The sequence below is a fragment of the Cynoglossus semilaevis genome, unplaced genomic scaffold, assembly GCF_000523025.1.
Source record: "Cynoglossus semilaevis isolate Cse_v1.0 unplaced genomic scaffold, Cse_v1.0 scaffold299, whole genome shotgun sequence".
NCBI lineage: Eukaryota > Metazoa > Chordata > Actinopteri > Pleuronectiformes > Cynoglossidae > Cynoglossus > Cynoglossus semilaevis.
Window position 1 is genome coordinate 1,421 of NW_007585141.1, and position 21,745 is coordinate 23,165.

The 21,745-nt window shown below is 39.2% G+C and overlaps 2 protein-coding genes across 8 annotated transcripts; both read right to left on the bottom strand.

The window, feature by feature from the left end:
• Window positions 1-334: 334 nt before the first annotated feature.
• tm2d2 (TM2 domain containing 2) lies at window positions 335-3,586 on the bottom strand. Of its 2 annotated transcripts, none has more exons than XM_025053858.1 (4): window positions 3,195-3,586; window positions 2,157-2,244; window positions 1,966-2,081; window positions 335-1,111 (listed from the first exon to the last, which is right to left on the bottom strand). In XM_025053858.1, exons 1-4 carry the CDS (start codon window positions 3,467-3,469, stop codon window positions 880-882), a joined length of 711 nt encoding a protein of 236 aa, XP_024909626.1. In that variant the 5' UTR covers window positions 3,470-3,586; the 3' UTR covers window positions 335-879. The 2 variants fall into 2 exon arrangements, with proteins under 2 accessions (XP_024909626.1, XP_008335856.1); XM_008337634.3 differs by having other exon boundaries at window positions 335-1,093; window positions 3,195-3,583.
• A 6,151-nt stretch (window positions 3,587-9,737) lies between these two features.
• LOC103398886 (VIP36-like protein) lies at window positions 9,738-18,336 on the bottom strand. 6 transcript variants are annotated; one of them, XM_008337636.3, is made up of 9 exons: window positions 17,387-18,283; window positions 16,975-17,093; window positions 15,971-16,088; window positions 14,234-14,316; window positions 13,798-13,959; window positions 13,117-13,231; window positions 11,121-11,240; window positions 10,776-10,994; window positions 9,738-10,650 (listed from the first exon to the last, which is right to left on the bottom strand). In XM_008337636.3, the coding sequence occupies exons 1-8, from the start codon at window positions 17,526-17,528 to the stop codon at window positions 10,852-10,854; spliced, it is 1,002 nt and encodes a 333-aa protein (XP_008335858.1). In that variant the 5' UTR covers window positions 17,529-18,283; the 3' UTR covers window positions 9,738-10,650; window positions 10,776-10,851. The 6 variants fall into 6 exon arrangements, with proteins under 6 accessions (XP_008335858.1, XP_024909630.1, XP_024909627.1 ...); XM_025053859.1 differs by lacking the exon at window positions 9,738-10,650 and adding an exon at window positions 12,858-12,991 and having other exon boundaries at window positions 10,940-10,994; window positions 17,387-18,336; XM_025053861.1 differs by lacking the exon at window positions 9,738-10,650 and adding an exon at window positions 12,912-12,991 and having other exon boundaries at window positions 10,940-10,994; window positions 17,387-18,333.
• Window positions 18,337-21,745: the final 3,409 nt, after the last annotated feature.

Consider the following 21,745-nt stretch of genomic DNA (forward strand, 5'->3'; position numbering starts at 1 on the left):
GACATTTTGCGCCAAACTTTTTGCTGTAAGTTTAACGTAACTGATTCTTTTTTATGAAGTTGAGATCGTGTAGGTCCCAGACGTCAGTCCCGAACTGTCCCGAACTGTAACACAGCCGAATGTGAAGTAGGTGCTAATACTTTCCCAGAGGTTTTGGGGTCTCTTCAGCTGTTGTTTGTGTCCAAAACAAAACAAAACAAAAAAACCCTAAACAGTTACTTCCTGTGGCGCTTTGGCCCAGAGGCAATGTCTCTGTCATTGGTGTGGAACCCCAGGGTTCACCTCCTGGGCAGGTTCGAATCCCGGTTAGGGCAGTTAATACCTTCCAGTGGACTCACCACCCGCAGGAAGGTTTGGGGGGGTTGGTACGGTGCAGTGTGATTTGGGTGGCGACTGCTGCCCCCGCGACCCGGTAACGGATAAGCGGATGAAAATGGATGGATGGATGGATGGATGGAGTTACTTCCTTAAGATAACTTCACATTGAGCACAATAACAGTGATCGAAATTATTCATATCATAGACAAACTTGTTTTTAACTTTAAGGAATATTGGAATGGTTTGCCTGCTACAGAATATAGTTGGTTGCATATCCAAACTGATGGAGTTTGCTGTTCTGAGGGTTTGCTTGGTTTTCTATTCCACCATTCTCTTGAACATATATGTCAAGTAACAATACCAAGTAACTTCATCACTTACATAGACTTGTGTATTTCTTTTATAGAAGCAGTAAATATCAATGTCTGCAACTGGTTTGAATATTGACCAGCTGTGTAATTTTAAGATATTTTTGTGATTACTTTTAGAACATTATGCTGCAGGTGTCCTCATCACCTTGCACTCCTACCCTTAAAAAAGTACACCCCCCTGTAAAAGGGGTCAGTAATAAGTACACCAGTTGCTATAATCGCTGGGCATCAGGCCTCCAGTAATGAGAAGGATCAAGTCCACAAACCACCAGATTCCCAAACCTCCCAGCGTCAGCAGCTTCCCGACGGCTGTGCCAGTGTGACCCAGACAGAAACGATCCACACCAAAACAACCCAGGAAGAACGAGTAAAGCAGTGTGGTGATGAAATAGTGTCCGGTGTATCTGAGACAAGCAAAGAGCCAATCAGGTGAGACAGCAAAGCAGAAGTCATAAAAAAATATATTACAATCAAGGAAATTGTGCTTTTACACTATCTGTTTAATTTGAAAGTTACTCAGGGGTTAAGAAAATAAAATTTGCACTTATATTATAAATTGTATAATGTCAAGGACCTAGCCATGTTGCCAAGTACTGCCATGTTCCTAGCAACATGGAGCCAAGCTCCAAACATATTTATAGTTCATTTAAATGATCTTTGCACTTTTTTCCACCGTATTTAAAATAAATAGAATGCTGAATAAATGTTGTTATTTGTAATGCTCAATCATCAAAGTGGTCCTCCAATCAGATAACATTGACAGTAGTAGCTCCAGCTCGTTCGATTTTGAGACCCTTGCTTTACAGCCTGGTCAGAAAGAATCCTTTAACGTAATTACGGTGTTGTCCAACAGATGGTGCTCTAAGGTAATCTGAATAAAAAGAGACCAGAACTGATTCGTTAGTATTTTCTTTTAGATTTTGCTCAGCAGTGTAGTCCAGTTGGGTCTGCATAGCGGTGGTGATTGGTGAAATTAAATAATGAACAAAAGTTTAAAGTTAGTATGTAAAATGTTAAAGAACACTGCAAACACTACTAGTTTGCCCTTTTCTTACGGTTCAGCTTTATTTCTTAATTGCCTGAACAACATTGTATGTTTTTAAGAACAGATAAAATAAAGGAATTACTGACTTTATTAAAATGTCAAAATACTTTATCAAGTAATTTTTAGATTTTATCTAATGATACCTAATTACACTGTTGACGGCCATTGTCTCACATCATGTAAATACGTAAGGCACATTTGTCTGTTGTGTCAGTTTTCGAAAAGACTTACTTGATACAGGGAACATTGTCTCTGAGAAATTCTCTAGGTCCAGCACATTCTATATTATCCAGTGCAGAGCATATGACACGAGTAGTGTTTACTTCCTTCTGTGTCTGGCCTCCCCACTAAAAATAAAAGAACTTCAAATAAGTTATTTTTGAATAAAAACACCACATATTTTAGAATTGTGTATTTCTTACTCCTGCACATCCATGTCCCAACTCCTGCAGAGCAGTGTAGTTTCCTGCATGGTCAATAGGCTCCTGACAGTAGATAAACTCTTCTGGTCTAAAGTAAAATGAGGGGTGTGGGGACAAAGTAGAATTTTTTTGTCAAAAGAGGCTGAATTATTTAGCAACATTTGTTGGGGCCAACAAACCGGGACATGTATATATCCCTGTGGTCCCAAATAGTCTTTCCAAATAATTTAAATAAGTATCCCTGTTATTATATCAGGCTATATCAGTTCTTCATGAACTGAAGCCTCTTGGATGAGAGGTGAAACATCTCTCAAACGTTTCTTTGAGAAGAATTTCACATCCAGTTGCCTAACAGAACTCTTCAACCTCGTCCATGACCTGGATGACTGAGAATCTTCATAGACTATTCATACTATTAATGTCCTTTATGAATCAGTTATACTTGCAATGATATTCAAATGGGTGCAATGACAATGGTAAGTGTTTACTATTGTATGTCCCAGAACTAATTATTATTACATTGTTCGGGAAGTCTGTGTCTAACAAGTAGCTTTCCATATTAGTAAAGAGCCCTTTAAGTAGCTTTCAGTTTCAAAAAGGTTGGTTTACATAAATTGTACAGGGCAATGAAGAAAACATATATATAACATTTTGACTACTCTATAACTTCTATAATACTCTATAATCTTCTGACAATTTTCACAACTGAAAAATATGCACAAATAACAAAATTACTACTGAGAAACTAATATTGGACATACTCGTGTCTTTATGGTTAGACACATTGTCTGCAACAAGTAATTAACTAAATTGAATTAGCCAGGAAGGTGGAGAAGGCGAGAGAAATTGTACTCAAGGAATTCGACAAAGTACCCTTGTGGATTTTTTATTTTGTCATCAACTGATTTGAATAGGTTTGCATACACGCCGTAATTATTAACAGTAGTGAATAGTAACAGTAGTTTGTCTCTAGGTGTTTTGGCGTTTAAAATAGGACGTTAGCATTAGCCTGTGTGCTAACAAAGCGGCGTAACTTACAGGAAGCTGCAGAGAATCACGGGTGACGGGGGCCTGTATTCCAATCTCTCCGTGTCATTGTCACTCTCCACTGTTGAGTCAGGCTGCAGCTGAGGCAGTTCACTGAATGGAAGCGCGGTTGTTAGAGGGCCCGCAGAGGAACCAGTAGTCTCCGAGCTAGTGGTGGTTGTAAACGAGGAATTCTGGGAGTGAATGCCCTCCAGCAACTGAAGCAGAACCACGGAGATCAGCAGAAAGACTTGACCGAACAACAGAATATTACTAACTGAGATCATGTTTCGCCAATGTACATCGTTAAATCTAGTCCAAATATTGTTAGCCAGTTTGTTTGGAAAATCTCTACTGCCTCCTGCTCTTCTTTTACGCGTCTAAGAACGCAGCAAACCACACATTGTGGCAATACCGCCGTCCTCTGGTAGGTAAATTATACAACGAATTTAGTTTTAAAACGTACATAGCTATGTACTGTAGATAGCTCTACACTAGGGATGCCAATCGCTTAAATTTTAATTAGATTAATCACGAGGTAGCTACGAATTATTCACCATTAATCATGATAATAAATTATCACTATTTAACATGATAAATCAACATTCCTAAACATGACAAAAGCTTTCCGTATACTGCTATAAGTGACAAAAAACACCAGGTAGACTAATACAAAAGATTGATTTATTAATATGTAAAAATGTCAGGAACATATGTATGTGTGTGCTTGTGTATATATAATAATAATAGTACATTTTATTTCATAGGCTCCTTTCTGTCACCCAAGGACACCTTACAGAACTACAGTTACAATGATAATAACACCGCATTGAAAAACAATAAAACATTAAAACATTAAGAACAACTTAAAATACAACAATGGAATATGTTGGTGCCGAAAAATACGTTATTCAGCAACCACTATTGTCATCTAACTGCTACAGATAGAATGACCTGGAAAGAACCACACCTGACAACGTTGTGAGTTTTACTCGCTGTGAGTGAGAGCAGAGAGGCCAACAGCTTTGCAGAAATGGCTCACCTAAGTCCCTAAGTGTATGAGGACTACAGCTCCTTTTATTGAGAAAGTTACATAAGTGCTGAGCAGTTGTTTTTGAGTACATTCTTTTTGGGCAAAGTTTACACGATTCACATGGATGATGAGGAGAAGACTTCATCCTTTGCGGAGCACATCGTAAAACATTTCTAGGAGTATGTACAGAATATTTCCTGTGCAAAGCAAGGTCTCCCAAAAAGGGAGCATGTGTTCCTTACAAGCAGATTATGATTTAACACACTTTGATAACTAGCTAGAAATTCTATTTACGAAGAGGGAGCTTGCCACAAAAGCATTGAGATAAAATATGGCTTCCTGATAAAATGATGAATATGTTTGTTAGTGCGAAAGTACATCCATGGACCATGTCAAGTAATTTCCATTCAAAAGTAACACATACCTTGTGGGTGATAGGGTTTGTCTCAGCCCACCTCCTTTGTTGAGTGGTGTTTTTTCCAGGTTGACAAAGGTTTTTGTCCTCGAAGGAGTGTGTTTTGTCCTTGAGGTGTATGTGAACAGCTGAGTCCTGTCCTGAAGAGTTGTCCCTCAGTGTTGCCTAACAGAACTCTTCAACCTTGACCATGACCTGGATGACTGAGAATCTTCATAGACAGAGGTTTAAAATGTTTATGTGCATTGCTATATAACTTATATCCCTAATTCATCCAATGTAAGATATTTTAGAATAAAAGATCAACTTTAATCACCTGGCTCCGGGTGTCGGGAGGCACGACGCAATGTTGCACAGATTTGGGTCACACAACCATACTGTAAAAATTGTTGTTGAGCATATTTTAATTGCCATAACAGGATTTAACGTCAATTCTGGCTCCTAGTGTGCTTCAGTTGTGTGACATGTGAGATGTAGTGATGAGAAGACCGATTCTTTTTATTGATTCGGATCTTTGATTCTCGAACAGTAAAATGAACGAGTGGTGAACGAATCTTGAACGAATAATTTGTTTTACAGCAGGTGGCGCTTTAGCCCTATTGTGGGCGTTGTAAGGAAGGATGCGGTTCTCCGACACTAAAAACTGAAGGCAACATGGTTTGCTTCCGCTGACAAAGTCTACAAAGTACACAAAATGCCATAAGCAATTAAAATCATGTAAAAACATAGGAAAGAAAAACACCACAATGTGAAGATGAACGAGAGCAAAATAGACCCGAGCTCTCTGTTACGTGACAAATGAAACGAATCTGCGACAACGATGCCAAAGATTAGTTTACAGAGAGTGATTTACAGCGAAAGATTAGCTCGCAGAGAGTGATTCGTTCACAGGGAGTGATTGGTTCACAGTGGAAGATAGGTTCACGGCGAAAGATTCGTTCACAGCGAAAGATTAGTTCACAGAGAGTGATTCGTTTGCAATGAAAGATTAGTTCACAGTGAAAGATTAGTTCACAGCGAAAGATTAGTTCACAGAGAGTGATTCGTTTGCAATGAAAGATTAGTTCACAGTGAAAGATTAGTTCACAGCCATAGATTAGTTTGCAGAGAGTAATTCGTTCGTAGTGAAAGATTAGTTTACAGTGAAAGATTAGTTCGCAGAGAGTGATTTGTTCCCAGTGAGTGATTAGTTCGCAGTGAGTGATTCGTGAGTTCAATATGAACAAATATTTCATGACTTGGGAGTCATATGAAAGATTCGATTTCCGAACATCGAACACGACCAGAGAGCTCACACTGTGCGGGTGAAAACGGCTCGTGTAGTGATGTGCGGATCGATCCTGAAATATCGATACTAAAGATTCTGGATCTTTATGCTCTGAAATCGATTCTGAAATCAAAATATCTATACTTTTGATACTTACGCATTCTGAGATGAGGTGTATCCTAAACAGAAACATGGTGAAAAGTATCCAAATTATTGAGATGTTGTCTAAGTGACGCTCGGTTGGTGGGACTACTTCTTCTTCCGGCTGGGTGTGTGCGTCATGCGTAAGTACAGGGGCTCTACTCCGTGCTCTCACTCAGTCACTATTGATGGGAATTTCGGTTCTTTTTTAGAGAACCGGTTCTTTTGGCTCGGTTCACTGAGAAAATCCGACTTTCGGGTCCCAAATGGCTCGTAAGATTATTTATTTTATTTTATTTATTTTTTGTTTTGTTTTACAAATGACATGTTTTGGTGAATAATGAATTAGAAATGTAAAAAAATAAAGACTATCAAATGCTTATTCAATGAATGGCTTCATTTATTCATTCATCTTTATTTAACCTCTGTAAAAATATAGTATGAAATACAAAAACAGAGACCCATCGGAACAGGTTAGGTTGATTGAATAAAAATAAAAGCAGCACTCAGGTAAAAAAAAAAATACCAGTAGTACTATTATAATATAATTCTACTACTACCATAAACTGTTTACAGTAAAAATACACAAGATCAAGATAAAAATATCCATCTGAATTTCACCCCCCCCCCCCTCCCATTCTCTGTAGTGTGTGTGTATGCAACTGTAGCGCATCCCCTCCTCTCCCCCCTGAGCTCCTGCAGGTTGCGTCTGTGTGCGTGCGCAATGCTTCCCTTCCTCCACCCCCTGTTTGTTTGCGAATCGCGCATCACTATTAGTCAAAGTCTGTTTGTAAAATGTCGGAACGCAAAAAATAAGTCACTTTAATTTATTTTGATGTTTTTACAATTGTATTTATTTCTTTTCAGAGTTTGAAACATTGTTTTGACATATTTTATGATTGTGTTCTCAGGTTTTTCTATTGTTGTGTTGACTGTATAGTAAATGAGGCAGCTACCTCAGTACACTCCAGAGTTTAAAATAAATAAATAAATAAAAAACTCTGCCTTGGATTCTTAAAGAAGCTATGATTTGAAATACACATTTTTTTTAATTTAAAAGACAAATGATAAAATATCGGTATCGGTATCGATATCGGTATCGGCGATACCAGCCCGAATTTTACTCGGTATCGGATCGGAAAGGAAATTGGTGGTATCGAACATCACTACCACAGACAAAGAGCTCGAGACACCAAGGATGTACGCTGAGAAGTGGGCGGAGTGTATGACAGTGGCATACCGGATTGCTTCAGAGAACAGCAGGAACTCAAGTGCTCGTGGGAAAAAGTATTATGACAAACACATGAGGAGTGGTGCTGCAACCTGGAGACAGGGTACTAGTACGAAATCTGAGCGAGAGGGGTGGTCCTGGTAAATTGAGGGCATATTGGGAAAATGCTGTGTATGTTGTGAAGGAACAAATCAGAGACAATCCAGTCTACAAAGTGGTCTCAGAGGTGGATGAGAACAAGTCACGAGTTCTGCATCATAATTTATTACATCTCATCAATGACTTACCTATCGATCTGCCGATAAAAAAAGAGAAAGTGAAAACACCATTAAAGAGAAAGGATAGTAAAAAGTCTATAAAACAAGAAAAAGAACTTCAACACAGCAGTGAAACAAGCTCTGATGATGATGACGATTCAATTTAATATGAGCTAAAATATAACCTGAGAAGTGGAAACAGAAAGAGTACCATAACTACCTGTGAACCGGCCTGTGTTCCCCAATCAGGTCAGGCAGAGAGAACACCTGTGAAATCAACAAGAGTACAAAGAGAAACCAAACAAGAGCAAAGTGGTGAACAAAACATTGAACCTAACAGTAATGTTGAAGAGGAGGAAATTGTGAGTGATGCAGAGTATGGGGTAGTTCGGGCATCTGGTACGGGAAGTGAAAGTGAGACCATGCAGCCTGTGTCAGAGGAGATCAGCGCTGGACATGGCCTGACCCCTCAACTTGATGAGCAGACAGTGAGGGGATCAACTAGAGATAGGCGACCAATAGCACTTTTTACCTACAACACACTAGGGCAGCCCTCGCTGCAGGTACAACCATCAGTCAGTAGGGTAGAAGTTTTTGAGACACCAAACATGACACTTTGGGGCATGCAGCCATACCCCCAGACACCATACACTGTTTCAGCAGCACAGTGTATCCCAGTGCCCTACCTGTCACCACCATATAATGCCATGATAAGATTTTATAACATGCCTATCTATCCTTGTTAATGGGCAGTAATTTTAGGGTTTGACTATGGGCGACACTTTCTAAGGGAATTAAAGAGTAAAAGAGGTCAAATGTCAGGAGCCAATTTATTTTTTTGTTGGGGAGTGTGTGACACCTACAAATATGTATGGTCACAAATTTGTAAGTTATTGTGTTTTACATGTTTTGGATGAGAATTGAGGCAGATGTAAAGTGTTTTCAAGAATGTCAGCAGAGTGTAGGTCTGTTACTCTACCACAAGGGGGAGTGTCCTCTAAAGTTAGCGCTAGTTTTAACCTACCAAGTCAGGCTGACATTCTTCAAACAGCTAATAGCCTGCTATGAAGAACATAACCGAGGGCTGTAATTTTAGGTTTGGACTATGGGCGACACTTTCTAAGGGAATTAAAGAGTAAAAGAGGTCAAATGTCAGGAGCCAATTTATTTTTTTGTTGGGGAGTGTGTGACACCTACAAATATGTATGGTCACAAATTTGTAAGTTATTGTGTTTTACATGTTTTGGATGAGAATTGAGGCAGATGTAAAGTGTTTTCAAGAATGTCAGCAGAGTGTAGGTCTGTTACTCTACCACAAGGGGGAGTGTCCTCTAAAGTTAGCGCTAGTTTTAACCTACCAAGTCAGGCTGACATTCTTCAAACAGCTAATAGCCTGCTATGAAGAACATAGTTATTACTAACGTGCTATTCAAAAAAAGACGGCTGCGATACTGTGCGCTGAAAATTCGATAAAGAGGCGCCAGCGCATTTGGAGTCAGAGATGGCTCAATAAACATGGACAGTACATGTATTGTTTTTTTTATTACGTTTATTGTGGACAGTGCCACAGCTCTATCAATCTCGCCTCCATATTTTCATGCCACCGACGCCTCGCCGTGGTTTCACTTTGCGCGCTCGCACTGAGGGAGAAATACTTCGGTCAGCTCGGGGCTCTGCTTCCGCTGTGCGAAAGAATTTATCGGCCGATCAAATTTTCTGACATGTCAGAAATTCTCCCGACCGTCCGACGGTGGTTCGTGAACAGATAATTGGTCCTCGTTCCACTGTACACCGTACGGAAAAAGACGCCCGACGTGAAAACGGGAAATCGGGCCGAGCGTCGCGTGCGTCTCAAAAATCGGGTCAAAAACAATTGGGGCAGTTGGCGGCGTAGTGGTTAAGGAAGAGGTTACCACCAAGGTGCCCTGAGCATGGTATCCTCCCCATACACTGCTGCTCCTACAGCTGCCCCCTGCTGGCTGTGGTGATGGGCTAAAAGCAGAGGTCATATTTTGTGGTGTGCTGTGTCACAATGACAAAAAAACTTTAATTTATTTTGATGTTTTTACAATTGTATTTATTTCTTTTCAGAGTTTGAAACATTGTTTTGACATATTTTATATGATTGTGTTCTCAGGTTTTTCTATTGTTGTGTTGACTGTATAGTAAATGAGGCAGCTACCTCAGTACACTCCAGAGTTTAAAATAAATAAATAAATAAAAAACTCTGCCTTGGATTCTTAAAGAAGCTATGATTTGAAATACACATTTTTTTTATTTAAAAGACAAATGATAAAATATCGGTATCGAATTTTACTCGGTATCGAATTTTACCCGTACACCGTACAGAAAAAGACGCTCGACGTGAAAACGGGAAATCGGGCCAAGCGTTGCGTGCGTCTCAAAAATCGGGTCAAAAACGGGCTAAAATCGTACAGTGTATGCCCGCCGTTACAAGACGCACTGTCGAATTTTGAGAAAATAAAAGGATTTTATGAACGCCTCCTTGTCTGAAAATACGGTTTTAGAGAAAACAATTATTTCTGAGAACATCGTTTTCTCTAAAGATAAGTTTATTTATAAATAAAAGCACCAATATTTGGTCCCACTATGAAAAAATAAACACTTTTATTTAAAGGTCAATACACAGGATCTGTTGGTCTCAGCAGTGTCACTAATGTAAAGAACAAACTAACAACAGTGACCTTATTTTTGTAAAAGTGGTGGTTAAAAAAAGCCAATAAGACTAGACAGATTAAGACTAAACAAATGAAAATGATAATAAAAAAAGTACTGCTTCCTTATCAACACAATGTCAGGCAATAACCTGAAGTTGGGTTGAAATGTAAAAATAATTGACAAAGAAAAGGTGAAAAAGCAAAATACAATATCTTTTGTAGAAGCCAGCCTAAGTTTAACCTTACATCCATGCACCCCCACCCTTACACTCACCAGTGCATCCCAGGTAACACATTCACAGACAAATGAATCTCAATAATAATATTTGTTGCAACAATGGATATAGAATTTCAACATTTAAGGTTATTTTATACCAGTTATTAATATTGTTCTAAAGACATCAGGAGAAATAAACCAATAGTAGCTTCTCTGTGTGGATCACAATAGAGAATTTATGAACAAATCACAGAGGTAAACATGCTTTGATTTGAAGTATTGTAACTACAGTAAATCTGTTCATCAGAGCAGCTGATATTTGTTTTTCCAGCATATGAGTTTTTACCTCAATGTCGCCAATGGAGACAACTGTGATCCACGGGTTGACCTACAAAGTCACACATTGGCAGCACTATGTGAAGAGGTCTGATCAGTAAAAGTGTTTGCGTTTTTTTTCAGTCCAGCATCTATAGGTGAAGAATCCTGCTACCACCATGACAATCAAACCAACGATGGCAAAGAGCAGCATAAAGAAGAACTGAATTTTGGTCATTCCTTCTTCTTCTACTATCACTGAAAAGTAACAGAGGATCCATAAGATTAATTTTCAAACGTTCTTTTCACACAATTTTTTACTTTGTGATCTTGTAATCAGTCTGCAAAAATCATATCATAGAGGGACTGAGTGAGAGGTCTTACCTTCAAACTGTTTCATGTCATCAACTCGGGGTAATGTCACCTCCTCCTCGTTGTCTTTTTCTGCTGCAGTTCTCTCCACCGTCAGCTGGTACAACTTTATGGAGATGAGGTCATGATTGTCTGCAGTGAGTGTGTTAAATACTTAAGCACTTGCACCTGAATAGACTCCCTTCAGTTTTACTGACGTGGAAACATATAACTGAATGAATACTGACAATTGCTGCAGTAACATCGGGATAACGTATGAGTGATTCTTACTTTGATGGAAATGTCCAAGTTTTCCCAATAAACAACGATACAATTTGGGCCCAAATCAGACCCATTCTCTGTTTTCGACTCCTGCCGTGATTTAGTTGAAAAATCTCTCATTCAGATTAAAATCTATGTACAGCTTTAGGCATTAATACATTTTGTACAGCATCCTCTTATTCTATTACCTTCAATTAGAACATAATTGATAGGAAAAGATTAGATACTTGATCAAGTCCAAAACAAAACATTGATCCAAACCTGGTCTCAGAAATAATGAGCTATAAAACTACTGCACTAAGAACATGTCAATGTATTTTGTGTATTTTAAGAAAGAAAAGGGTATGAAACCACTACCCTAACCTAACATGTGCCTAATCCAAATCCTCATGCTAACTTTAATCTAAACTAGGGATAGCTCAATCGGATACTGGTCAAAATTTCAGTATCACCCATTGAAAAAACAGTAGTACGTCCAATTCGAAATGCTCAACCTAACATTGTGCAACATGCTGTAAACAAGAAAATTATCAACTCAGCAACGGCAGCCCATGGCATGCTGGAGGGAAAAAAAGGTATCGAATTCATATCTGTATTGGCAGATACTCCAAGTTGCAGTATCGGACATAAAAGGTTTTATTAAGTCATCTTTAATCTTAACCTTATTTGATTCCTTACTCTCAAACTAAACATAAACTTTAAATACCCTCTCACTCAGTCAGGGCCTGCAAAATGTCCTCCACCAGGACATATTGTCTTCATTAGCAATAGTACGAACATGAACACACACACGCTGACTATTGTGTTTTGTGCACACTTTACAGAGACCCAATATGTTTTCTATATGTTTCTCCTTGAACCATTACAAATATCCTTATATTTATTCAATTACCTCACTATAATTTGACTCAAATTCCTGGGTCATATCAGACTCCAAACTAAAACATACAAGTCTATGAAGATTGTCAGTCATCCAGGTCATGGTCAGGGTTAAAGAAGAAATGTTTCGCCTCTCATCCAAGAGGCTTCTTCAATTCTAACTGGTGGTGGAGAGTACAGCAAATATATACTCTGGGTGTGACAAAGAATAAAGCTACTCCAGCTCCCTGCTGTTGGGAGGGGCCTTGGGGTCAACTGGTCAAATGTAAACAGTCCTCCAACTGCCTCCAACAGCTGGAAACGGATAAACTCATCGATAGACCACTGTACCACCGGCTATATCGGGAGAAGCCATTCCCCGTATTTATGGTCTCCCCCAAATCCACAATGTAGGCACTCAGACCTATCAACAGCAGAATCAATTATGTCACTTATGATATCACCTCACAGGACATCTCTAACAAGATAAGGGGCCTAAAACTGGACACGGATGAGACCATGGTCTCTTACGACATCACATAAATTTTTACATGTATCCCCACTACAGAAACAGCAGCAACAGTGAGGATGCACTTACTATAAGACCACACGCTGAGGGTAAGAACTAACCTGACCATTGATCACATTTGTGCCCTTCTGGATTTCTGCCTCACCACCACTTACTTCCAGTTCAACGAGTCTTTCTACAGACGAAAGCATGGCTGCGCTATGGGCTCTCCTGTGTCTCCCATAGTGGCGAATCTCTACATGGAGGAAGTTGAGCTTTGTGAGCTATGTGTACATATACCGATGGACGCTGTTAAGAAATTACAAAGAAGTGTTTGATCACAGAGCATGTGAATTGTTGAATTGATTGGTTGACAGGTACCTGACAGTTCTCCAGTAGCAGCAGAGGCACCAAGGTAATAACCTAAAGGCAGTCTCAGTCCTGTGATGTCAGCACATATCCTCCACTCTTGCTTTCCATCCACATCCACCATCACCTGCAAATGAAGAACGAATAAAAAAGCTGAGGTATATCTAATTAGTAATTGTTTTTTACTGAAATTTTTGTAACTTCTAAAATGTTTTAGCAACCTCTTTTCTAATTCCTATTTCTCTAACTTCCAAATAAATAACTGATAAAATATCTGAGAGCATATATCTTTATAATTGGCAAAGAATATGTAAATATACAGGGACAAAATGTCTTTTTATGAGGTAAAGCTATAAAAAGTATAAATAAGTGTCAAAGGTCGTGGGAGACTTAGGAAATAATCAGGTAAATGGTGCCAAAAAAGTAACCTCAAATAAAAAAGCCAGTAAGAACAGTCATCCAATTACATTATAAAACCTTAATTTGTTTACAAAACAAACACACATAAAAATGAAATAATATTGTTGCGTGTCAATTCCCCAAACAACAAACCAAAAAATTATTGGAAATCATTGCAATTAATTTCTAAACAGTAAAGGGTTAGGCTACTAAATTATGCATAAAGATGCCACTCAAATGTAATGACAAATCAGTCACACACAAAAGAGTTGTTTTTTGTTACTCCAATGTTACCGTGAGCCTGTTTTTTGTGTATTTGATAAGGAGGAAGTTGTCATAGATGGAGTTTCGAGCCATAGCTGCACACCCTCCCAGTTCAGAAGGTCGACCATCCTGATTATGATTGTATGACAAAGTTCCATTTCCCAACGTCACTGATATATATGGGAAAGTTCTCTGTAAAAAGAAAAAAAAACAACATTCAAAGATCTGCATATCAAAATGACAATGGTCATAATGAAAGGAAATGATGTGATGGACGGCCATGACAGATTCACATCACAACAATACTTCTTAAGCAACACAAATACTGTTAAGTTTTAAGGACACATCTATTATCATGAAATGTATTTTAATGTTAATCTGTTTTCATGAACAAAACATGCCAGTATTTAAACTAACAGGATAGAAAAGGTAGGAAAAATGTTGGGGGTTTCTGTTTCTCACTTACATCAAATAATTTCTCAGAGTTTGGATATGTGTCCACAAATATTCCGAGTCCAACAAAGTAATTTTTGCTCCCAAACACAGACCCTGTCAAGAGACAGTGATGACGATAATGATTCAACAAGATCTTTCAACTGTGATAACAAACAGCTTCTTGCTGAAGACTCGTTGATATGTGAGAACATTATATTTTTTTTTCAGTATATTTGTCGCCAACAAACAGCTGATATTAATCTGACATGTTTCGTGTTTGGAGGTAAGGTAAAATAGTTGCTGGGCAATAATCCTTAACCTAACTCTAAAACGCTTTAAATTCTGTTTAAAAATAGAAATTCTGTTCTTATGGTGAAAACTTTTGGTTAAACCAAATAGGTGTGCCTGTAGCAGATCGGAATGTGTTGGATTTGAATTTCTGCTATATATGGTATTTGGATGGAACCATATAAAGAGCTGTGTCGCTCAGGTATTGTCTGATGCATTGACCCAAAAAGCTCATAACATGAAACAAGAGTTTACACACTGCAGTCAAAGTGGAGTGGAGTTAAAAAATAAGCTATCTCTGCTGTTAGGGATCCACACTTCTGTACTGAAAAGAGAGAACTGAATTCAAATGAATAAAAGTGTTCACTTTTAGAAAATAAAAAACCAACAGCTGGTTAATTTACATGAAGAATTTTCTGTGGTTTGAATTTGGTATGTTTATAACATGCAATTTAAAATTGGGCGAAAAAAGTAAATAGGTCCTGTGGACATTACGCACAATATTATTTAAATGTGCTATTTAGTGCAATTGAACAATTTAACCATTTTCTTAAAATGTAAACATTGTTTGCATACATATATCAATTAGTTAAAAATAAACAATAAATTAAATTTATGATAACCATAATTTCCGGACTACAAGGTGCTACTTTTTTCACATGCTTTGAACCCGTAATTTCCGGACTACAAGGAACCCCACTACTTAAACAATGATGCAGCTAATTTATGGATTTTTTCGGGCTAGCGAAGTTCATACCACTAGCGATCAATTACTTTTCTGGTAGGCTACTGTGTGTTATATTAGTAGTGTATGTTGCCTAATAGCTCTGTCATGTTGAAGCGTGAGTTGCTTATACAGGAGCTGTTAAAACGCTTTTTATGTACTGTTGTGCTCGGTGTGGCTGATAATAAAGACGCCAACTTCCCTGTTTCTGTTTACCTCTGTTGTAGACAAGCACAAAGTGAAGGGAGTTAGCCCCAGAGCTAATGTTATCTTCAGCCGTGGAGCAGATCACTACGTCTCCCCTGTGCATTTTAACTATGGTCGAGGCGCCGAAACAGGAAAGAGGTAATGTGTAACCAGCCGTGTCACAGGCACTGTTCGGAAAAAAATCATTTATTAAATTAAAGTGGAAAGAAATCTTTCTGTGCAAATATTTCATGTTGTGGCTTATAGATAAGGTATAGTCTATATATGTACAATTATTTTTTTCTTTTTAAATTTAGTGGGTGGGGCCTATATTAAGGTGTGCTCAATAGTCCGGAAATTACTATAGATGATGTAGAACTCCACAGCCCCAAAGAGGTGATGGTAATAATGACAAATATGTTAAAACTGAAGAATACAGAGGAAATTGCATAAATTCTTAAGCAACTGTCTGACTTTACAAAAAGATTAAGTCTAATGAGATTATTGGCCAAAAATGATGTTCAATTCCTGTTTGTCTTTTTGTTTTACATGCTGACTCTCTGTTCCTACCATCCTGCATACGATCTTTGGTCAACCAGATTGCCATTCCATCTCCGTTTAGATTCTTCTTTGCCAGGCCATGGATTTTAAAATGTACCTTCAGCTCCCAGTCCCTCAAGACAAGAGGCTGAACAGCAGTAGTGGTTAAAAAAAGAGAGAGAGATGGGGAGCGAGAGAGAGAGAGAGGTTCAGACAAAAACAGGTTTATCCTGCACTCTGACATAAATAGCGCGTATCTGTCAACCACAGACCAATCAGTCAGTCAGAATGTTGTGTTCAGAACTTGCAATAACAAGTGACGTGGCCTTTGTTGAAGTCACTCAGCAAGGTAAATGACAATGTGGAGATTGAGCTGGTAATCACAGAAGCATATGGAGACATTCTTCACATGTATGAGGCTAATTATGTCTTAAATAAAGACTGAAGAGTAAACATCTCCTGAGCTGATGGCCACTAAACTGCTGCACTTTCATAAAATTCCAGTTGCTTTGTACTTTGAAAAACAGAAACTGTCACTGGCATATGTTCTTACTTAATTGGTCTTTAGCTTCTATAAAAATGCAAATAAAATATGCATTTTAATCGATTGAAACCATTAAAATGCATATTTTATATCTGTACCTACTCTGTCCTGCTTTTTAATTACTGTAGTTGCAAGTTTAGTAAATACTCTTGTTTGGTTAGTTATAACTCTAACCTGTTCACACCTGCTTCCAATTGCCAAATATATCCCTGCCTCGTGGTAATATCAAATTTCTAATGCTGTTTATGTCACTAAGTCAGAACCACAGGGAAAATTACTTCACTTTTGCAGTACCAGATAATACTAGATTTTAACTGGCCTCAAATCTGCAGCCAATGCTTAGTAATGAAAGACACACTGTGAGTCTCTGTGTGAAAGTAGACATTGTTAATATTAGACGTTGTGGTGTCCTCCAAGTGTCACATGCAATTAAAGTGATTGATGTTTGTAAGTGTACCAGTCTAAAACACTATGTTGGTGGTAAACTTACGATCCGACTCCACACAGCTCCCTGTCTACTCTGCAGATCTGGGGTCAGTCTCACATGGTCAGTCGTCACCATGGCAGTGCCCATCAGATCCCACTGTGAAGAACTGGAGAAGCCCAAACCTGAACAGCATCAATAAACATTAGTATTTATTTGTATTAGTATACTTTGAGTGTTGCTAAAATAGTGGATGTAATATAAATTTTTAATAGATAAATATTTATAAATATTTCAAGAAATTCAAATTGAGGTTATTTAAATGTAACAATTACAATTAACAGTATTTGAGGCAACAAAAAGTCGGATGTCAACCTAAAAACTGAAATACGTTGTAACGCTGGCTGTAATCCTATATGAGTTAAACATTGTTAAAGATTACCTGGGGCTCTGTAACACCAGTGGAATGAGAACTTACCTCTGTAGGGCTTGCTCAGGCTATATTCTCGCTTTAAAAACTCCTCCTGAAAGTCCAGGTCAATCCCCTGACAATCCCTCGTCATAAAACAAACGGTAACGAACAAACACGAACATTTCAATACGTTTCTAAAAAGAAACATTGTGGTAAGTGGTAGAAGTTTCCTGGACAAAGTCTGACTCTCCTCAGTTAATGTGGACAGTCACCACTACGGCTTCTTCTACTGACACCAGCGCTGTATCTACGATGATTTCCGCCTTCTTCGTGGGTTAGTCACGGGCAACCAAACAACAAAAACAGCCGAGTACGCCGTCATTTGGTGTAGCGATTAACAAGGAAGTATCTGGTCGCCAATTTACCTTTATTTATTCATTTATTATACGTTTTATACTTACGTATTTATCTTAACCTGTAGCAATACATTAATTGGAAGTTCTCATCTGGCAGCTCTATTGTCAGTTAACAATAACCTTTTCTCGCATTGTTCTCTGTCAGCCACTCATGTCTGCGCTATTACAGCTGTAGTATCAAGACACATTTTACCACATTTGGGACAGACACAAATGTCAGATTTCAGAAATCAGGATTTAGTACATTTGGCCCACGGAGAACAATGAGGTTCAAAATTTGACCAACGGGCCGTCTCAGAATTGATTTGATGTAGAATTTATGTGTTAAATAATAATAAAATAAACAAGAAGCCTAAAATTGAAAGACCCCCATTCCCCATTTTGACAGTAAATCAACGTTGGTAACTCTCAGAACAGATCTCAGGTCTTCATAATTAAATTGGCAAGTGGCCAGTTTGTTGTTTTGCACTTTGTCTGCTTTCATACATAGGTTGAACTACTCAACACCAACATCCTCTGTATGAAAACTTGATTTTAATTTAATAAAACAAATTCACTTTAAGGGATTGAACTTCTCCTTTAAGACCACTTCAAAAGAGGATTGTCTAAAACAAGTCCGGTTGCCCTCGGTGTCTGCTTTGGATAAGATAACCTGGATGAATAAACGTCCTTTAAGGTAAATTACAATGAATTTGATATTCTGTTTGTGTTCTCAATAAAAAATATCCATTACTTATATTGATGTTAGTTATCACCTATATTCACAATACCTTTTATGACTAGAACTAACTTAATTATTTATATATTATGTGCATAATATATGGAGGGTGTTAGATTCTGCTCATTTTACTGAAATCTCTCTATGTCTTCTTTTTCTTTCTGCTTTGTCCCTTTTTTTCAGGGGTTGCCACAGCAAATCATTGATTTCCATCTCTCCCTGTTCTCTGTATCTTCTACTCTGACTCCAACTATCTGCATGTCCTCCCTCACTGCATCCATATATCTCCTCTTTGGCCTTCCTCTCTTTCTCCTCCCTGGTAGCTCCATCTCTAACATTCTTCTACCAATGTATCCACTGTCCCTCCTCTGCACATGTCCAAACCATCTCAATCTGGCTTCTCTAGCTTTTTCTCCAAACCTTCCTGTCTGTGTTGTCCCTCTAATGACCTCATTCCTGACCCTGTCCATTCTTGTCACTCCTAAAGAGAATCTTAGCATCTTTAACTCTGCCACCTCCAGCTCCTCCTCCTGTCTTCTGCCTATTGCTACTGTCTCTAAACCATACATCATGGCTGGTCTCACCACTGTCCTGTAAACCTTTCCCTTCACCTTAGCTGACACTCTTCTGTCACAGATCACTCCTGACACTTTTCTCCAGCTGTTCCATCCTGCCTGTACTCTATTCTTCACCTCTCTTCCACAGTCTCCGCTGCTCTGAACAGTTGATCCTAAGTACCTAAACTCCTGCACCTTCACCACCTCTGCTCCTTGTAGCCTCACTATTTCACTGTTCTGCCTTTCGTTTACACACATGTACTCTGTCTTGCTGCGACTGACCTTCATTCCTCTTCTTTCTAGTGCAAACCTCCACCTCTCTAGGTTCTCTTCTAGCTGCTGCCTACTCTCACTACAGATCACAATGTCATCTGCAAACATCATAGTCCATGGGGACTCCTGTCTGACCTCATCTGTCAATCTGTCCATCACCACAGCAAACAAGAAGGGGCTCAGGGCCGATCCTTGATGTAGTCCCACCTCCACTTTGAAGTCTTCTGTCCTCCCAACAGCGCACCTCACTACTGTTGTACTATTCTCATACATGTCCTGCACCAAACTAACATACTTCTCTGCCACTCCTGACTTCCTCATACAAAACCACAATTCCTCCCTTGGCACTTTGTCATATGCCTTTTCTAGATCTACAAATACACAATGCAGCTCCTTCTGACCTTCCCTGTACTTCTCCATCAACATCCTCAAGGCAAATATTGCATCTGTGGTACTCTTCCTAGGCATGAAACCATACTGTTGTTCACAAATCTCCACTTCCTGCCTCAACCTAGCTTCAACTACTCTTTCCTAAATCTTCATTGTATGGCTCATCAACTTTATCCCTCTGTAGTTGTTACAACTCTGTGCATCACCCTTCTTATGAATTGGCACCAGAACACTTTTTCTCCACTCATCAGGCATCTTGCCAGTCTCTAAAATTCTGTTAAACAAACCAGTCAGGAAATTTACTGCCACTTCTCCTAAACACTTCCATACTTCCACTGGTATGTCATCAGGACCAACTGACTTTCCACTCTTCATCCTCTTCAGGGCTTTTCTAACTTCATCCTTTCTAACCTGATCTACCTTCTTCCTACTAGTCTCTGGCTCCTCGTTTCTACTTTCCCTTTCATTTTCCTCATTTAACAACTCCTCAAAGTATTCCTTCCATCTTCTCAGCACACTTTCCTCACTTGTGATCACATTCCCCTCTCTGTCCTTAATCAACCTCACCTGCTGCACATCCTTCCCAGCTTGATTTCTCTGTCTCGCCAATCTATACAACTCCTTTTCTCCTTCCTTTGTTTCCAAACTCTCATACAACTCCTCATATGCCTTTTGTTTGGCCTTGGCCACTTCCCTCTTCACCTCCCTTGTCCTCTCTTTGTACTCCAGTCTGTTCTCTTCTGTTCTGTCACTGTCCCATCTCTTCTTCGCTAATCTCTTTCTCTGCACACTCTCCTGGATCTCCTCATTCCACCACCAGGTCTCTTTGTCCTCCTTTCTCTGCCCAGAGGACATACCTAGCACCTTCCTACCTGTCTCCCTCATCACTGCAGCTGTAGTCTCCCAATCATCTGGGAATATCTCAACACTACCCAGAACTGCCCTTACTTCCTTCCTGAAGTCTTCACAACATGTCTCTTTCCTTAGTTTCCACCACTTGATCTTCTGCTCTGTCTTCACTCTCTTCCTTTTTGTCACCTCCATCGTCATTTTACACACTACCATCCGATGTTGTTTGGCTACACTCTCACCTGCCACCACCTTACAGTCTCTAATCTCCCTCAGATTACATCTTCTACATAGAATATAATCTATCTGTGTGGACCTGCCTCCACTCTTGTAAGTCACCCTATGTTCCTCTTTCTTTTGGAAATATGTGTTTACCACAGCCATTTCCATTCTCTTTGCAAAATCTACCACTGCCTGTCCTTCTACGTTTCTCTCCCTAACACCAAACCTGCCTATCACTTCCTCATCTCCTCTGTTCCCTTCCCCTACATGACCATTTAGGTCTGCTCCAATCACCACTCTCTCTCTCCTGGGGATACTCTCTACCATCCAATCTAGCTCCTTCCAGAACTTCTCCTTTTCTTCCAACTCACAGCCCACCTGTGGGGCATAACCACTAACAACATTAATCATCTCTCCTTCTACTTCTACCTTCACACACATCAACCTGTCTGACTCTCTTTTCACCTCTACCACATTTCTTACATATTCTTCCTTTAGGATCACCCCTACTCCATTTCTCTTCCCATCTGAACCATGATAAAACAGTTTGTAGCCTCCTCCAATGTTTCTAGCCTTACTGCCCTTCCACCTGGTCTCCTGCACACACAAAATATCTACTCTTCTTCTCTCCATCACATCAGCTATTTCTCTACTTTTCCCTGTCATTGTACCTACATTCAAAGTTCCAAACTTCAGACTAACACTTCTATTCTTCATCTTTTCTCTTTTTCTCCTAACCAAACGCCCTCCTCTTCTTCTCTGTCTCTGACTCTGTCTCTGACCAACAGTAGTCCAATTTCCATCAGTGCCCTGTTGGTCAACGGCACTGTTGGCGGTCGTTGTTAACCCGGGCCTCGACCGATCCGGTATAGAAATCGTTTTATTGATCTGCATATTTGATTTAGCTAAACGTTTTACGCCGGATGCCCTTCCTGACGCAACCCTCACCATTTATCTGGGCTTGGGACCGGCACTATAAACCCAGCTTCGTGTACCCTAG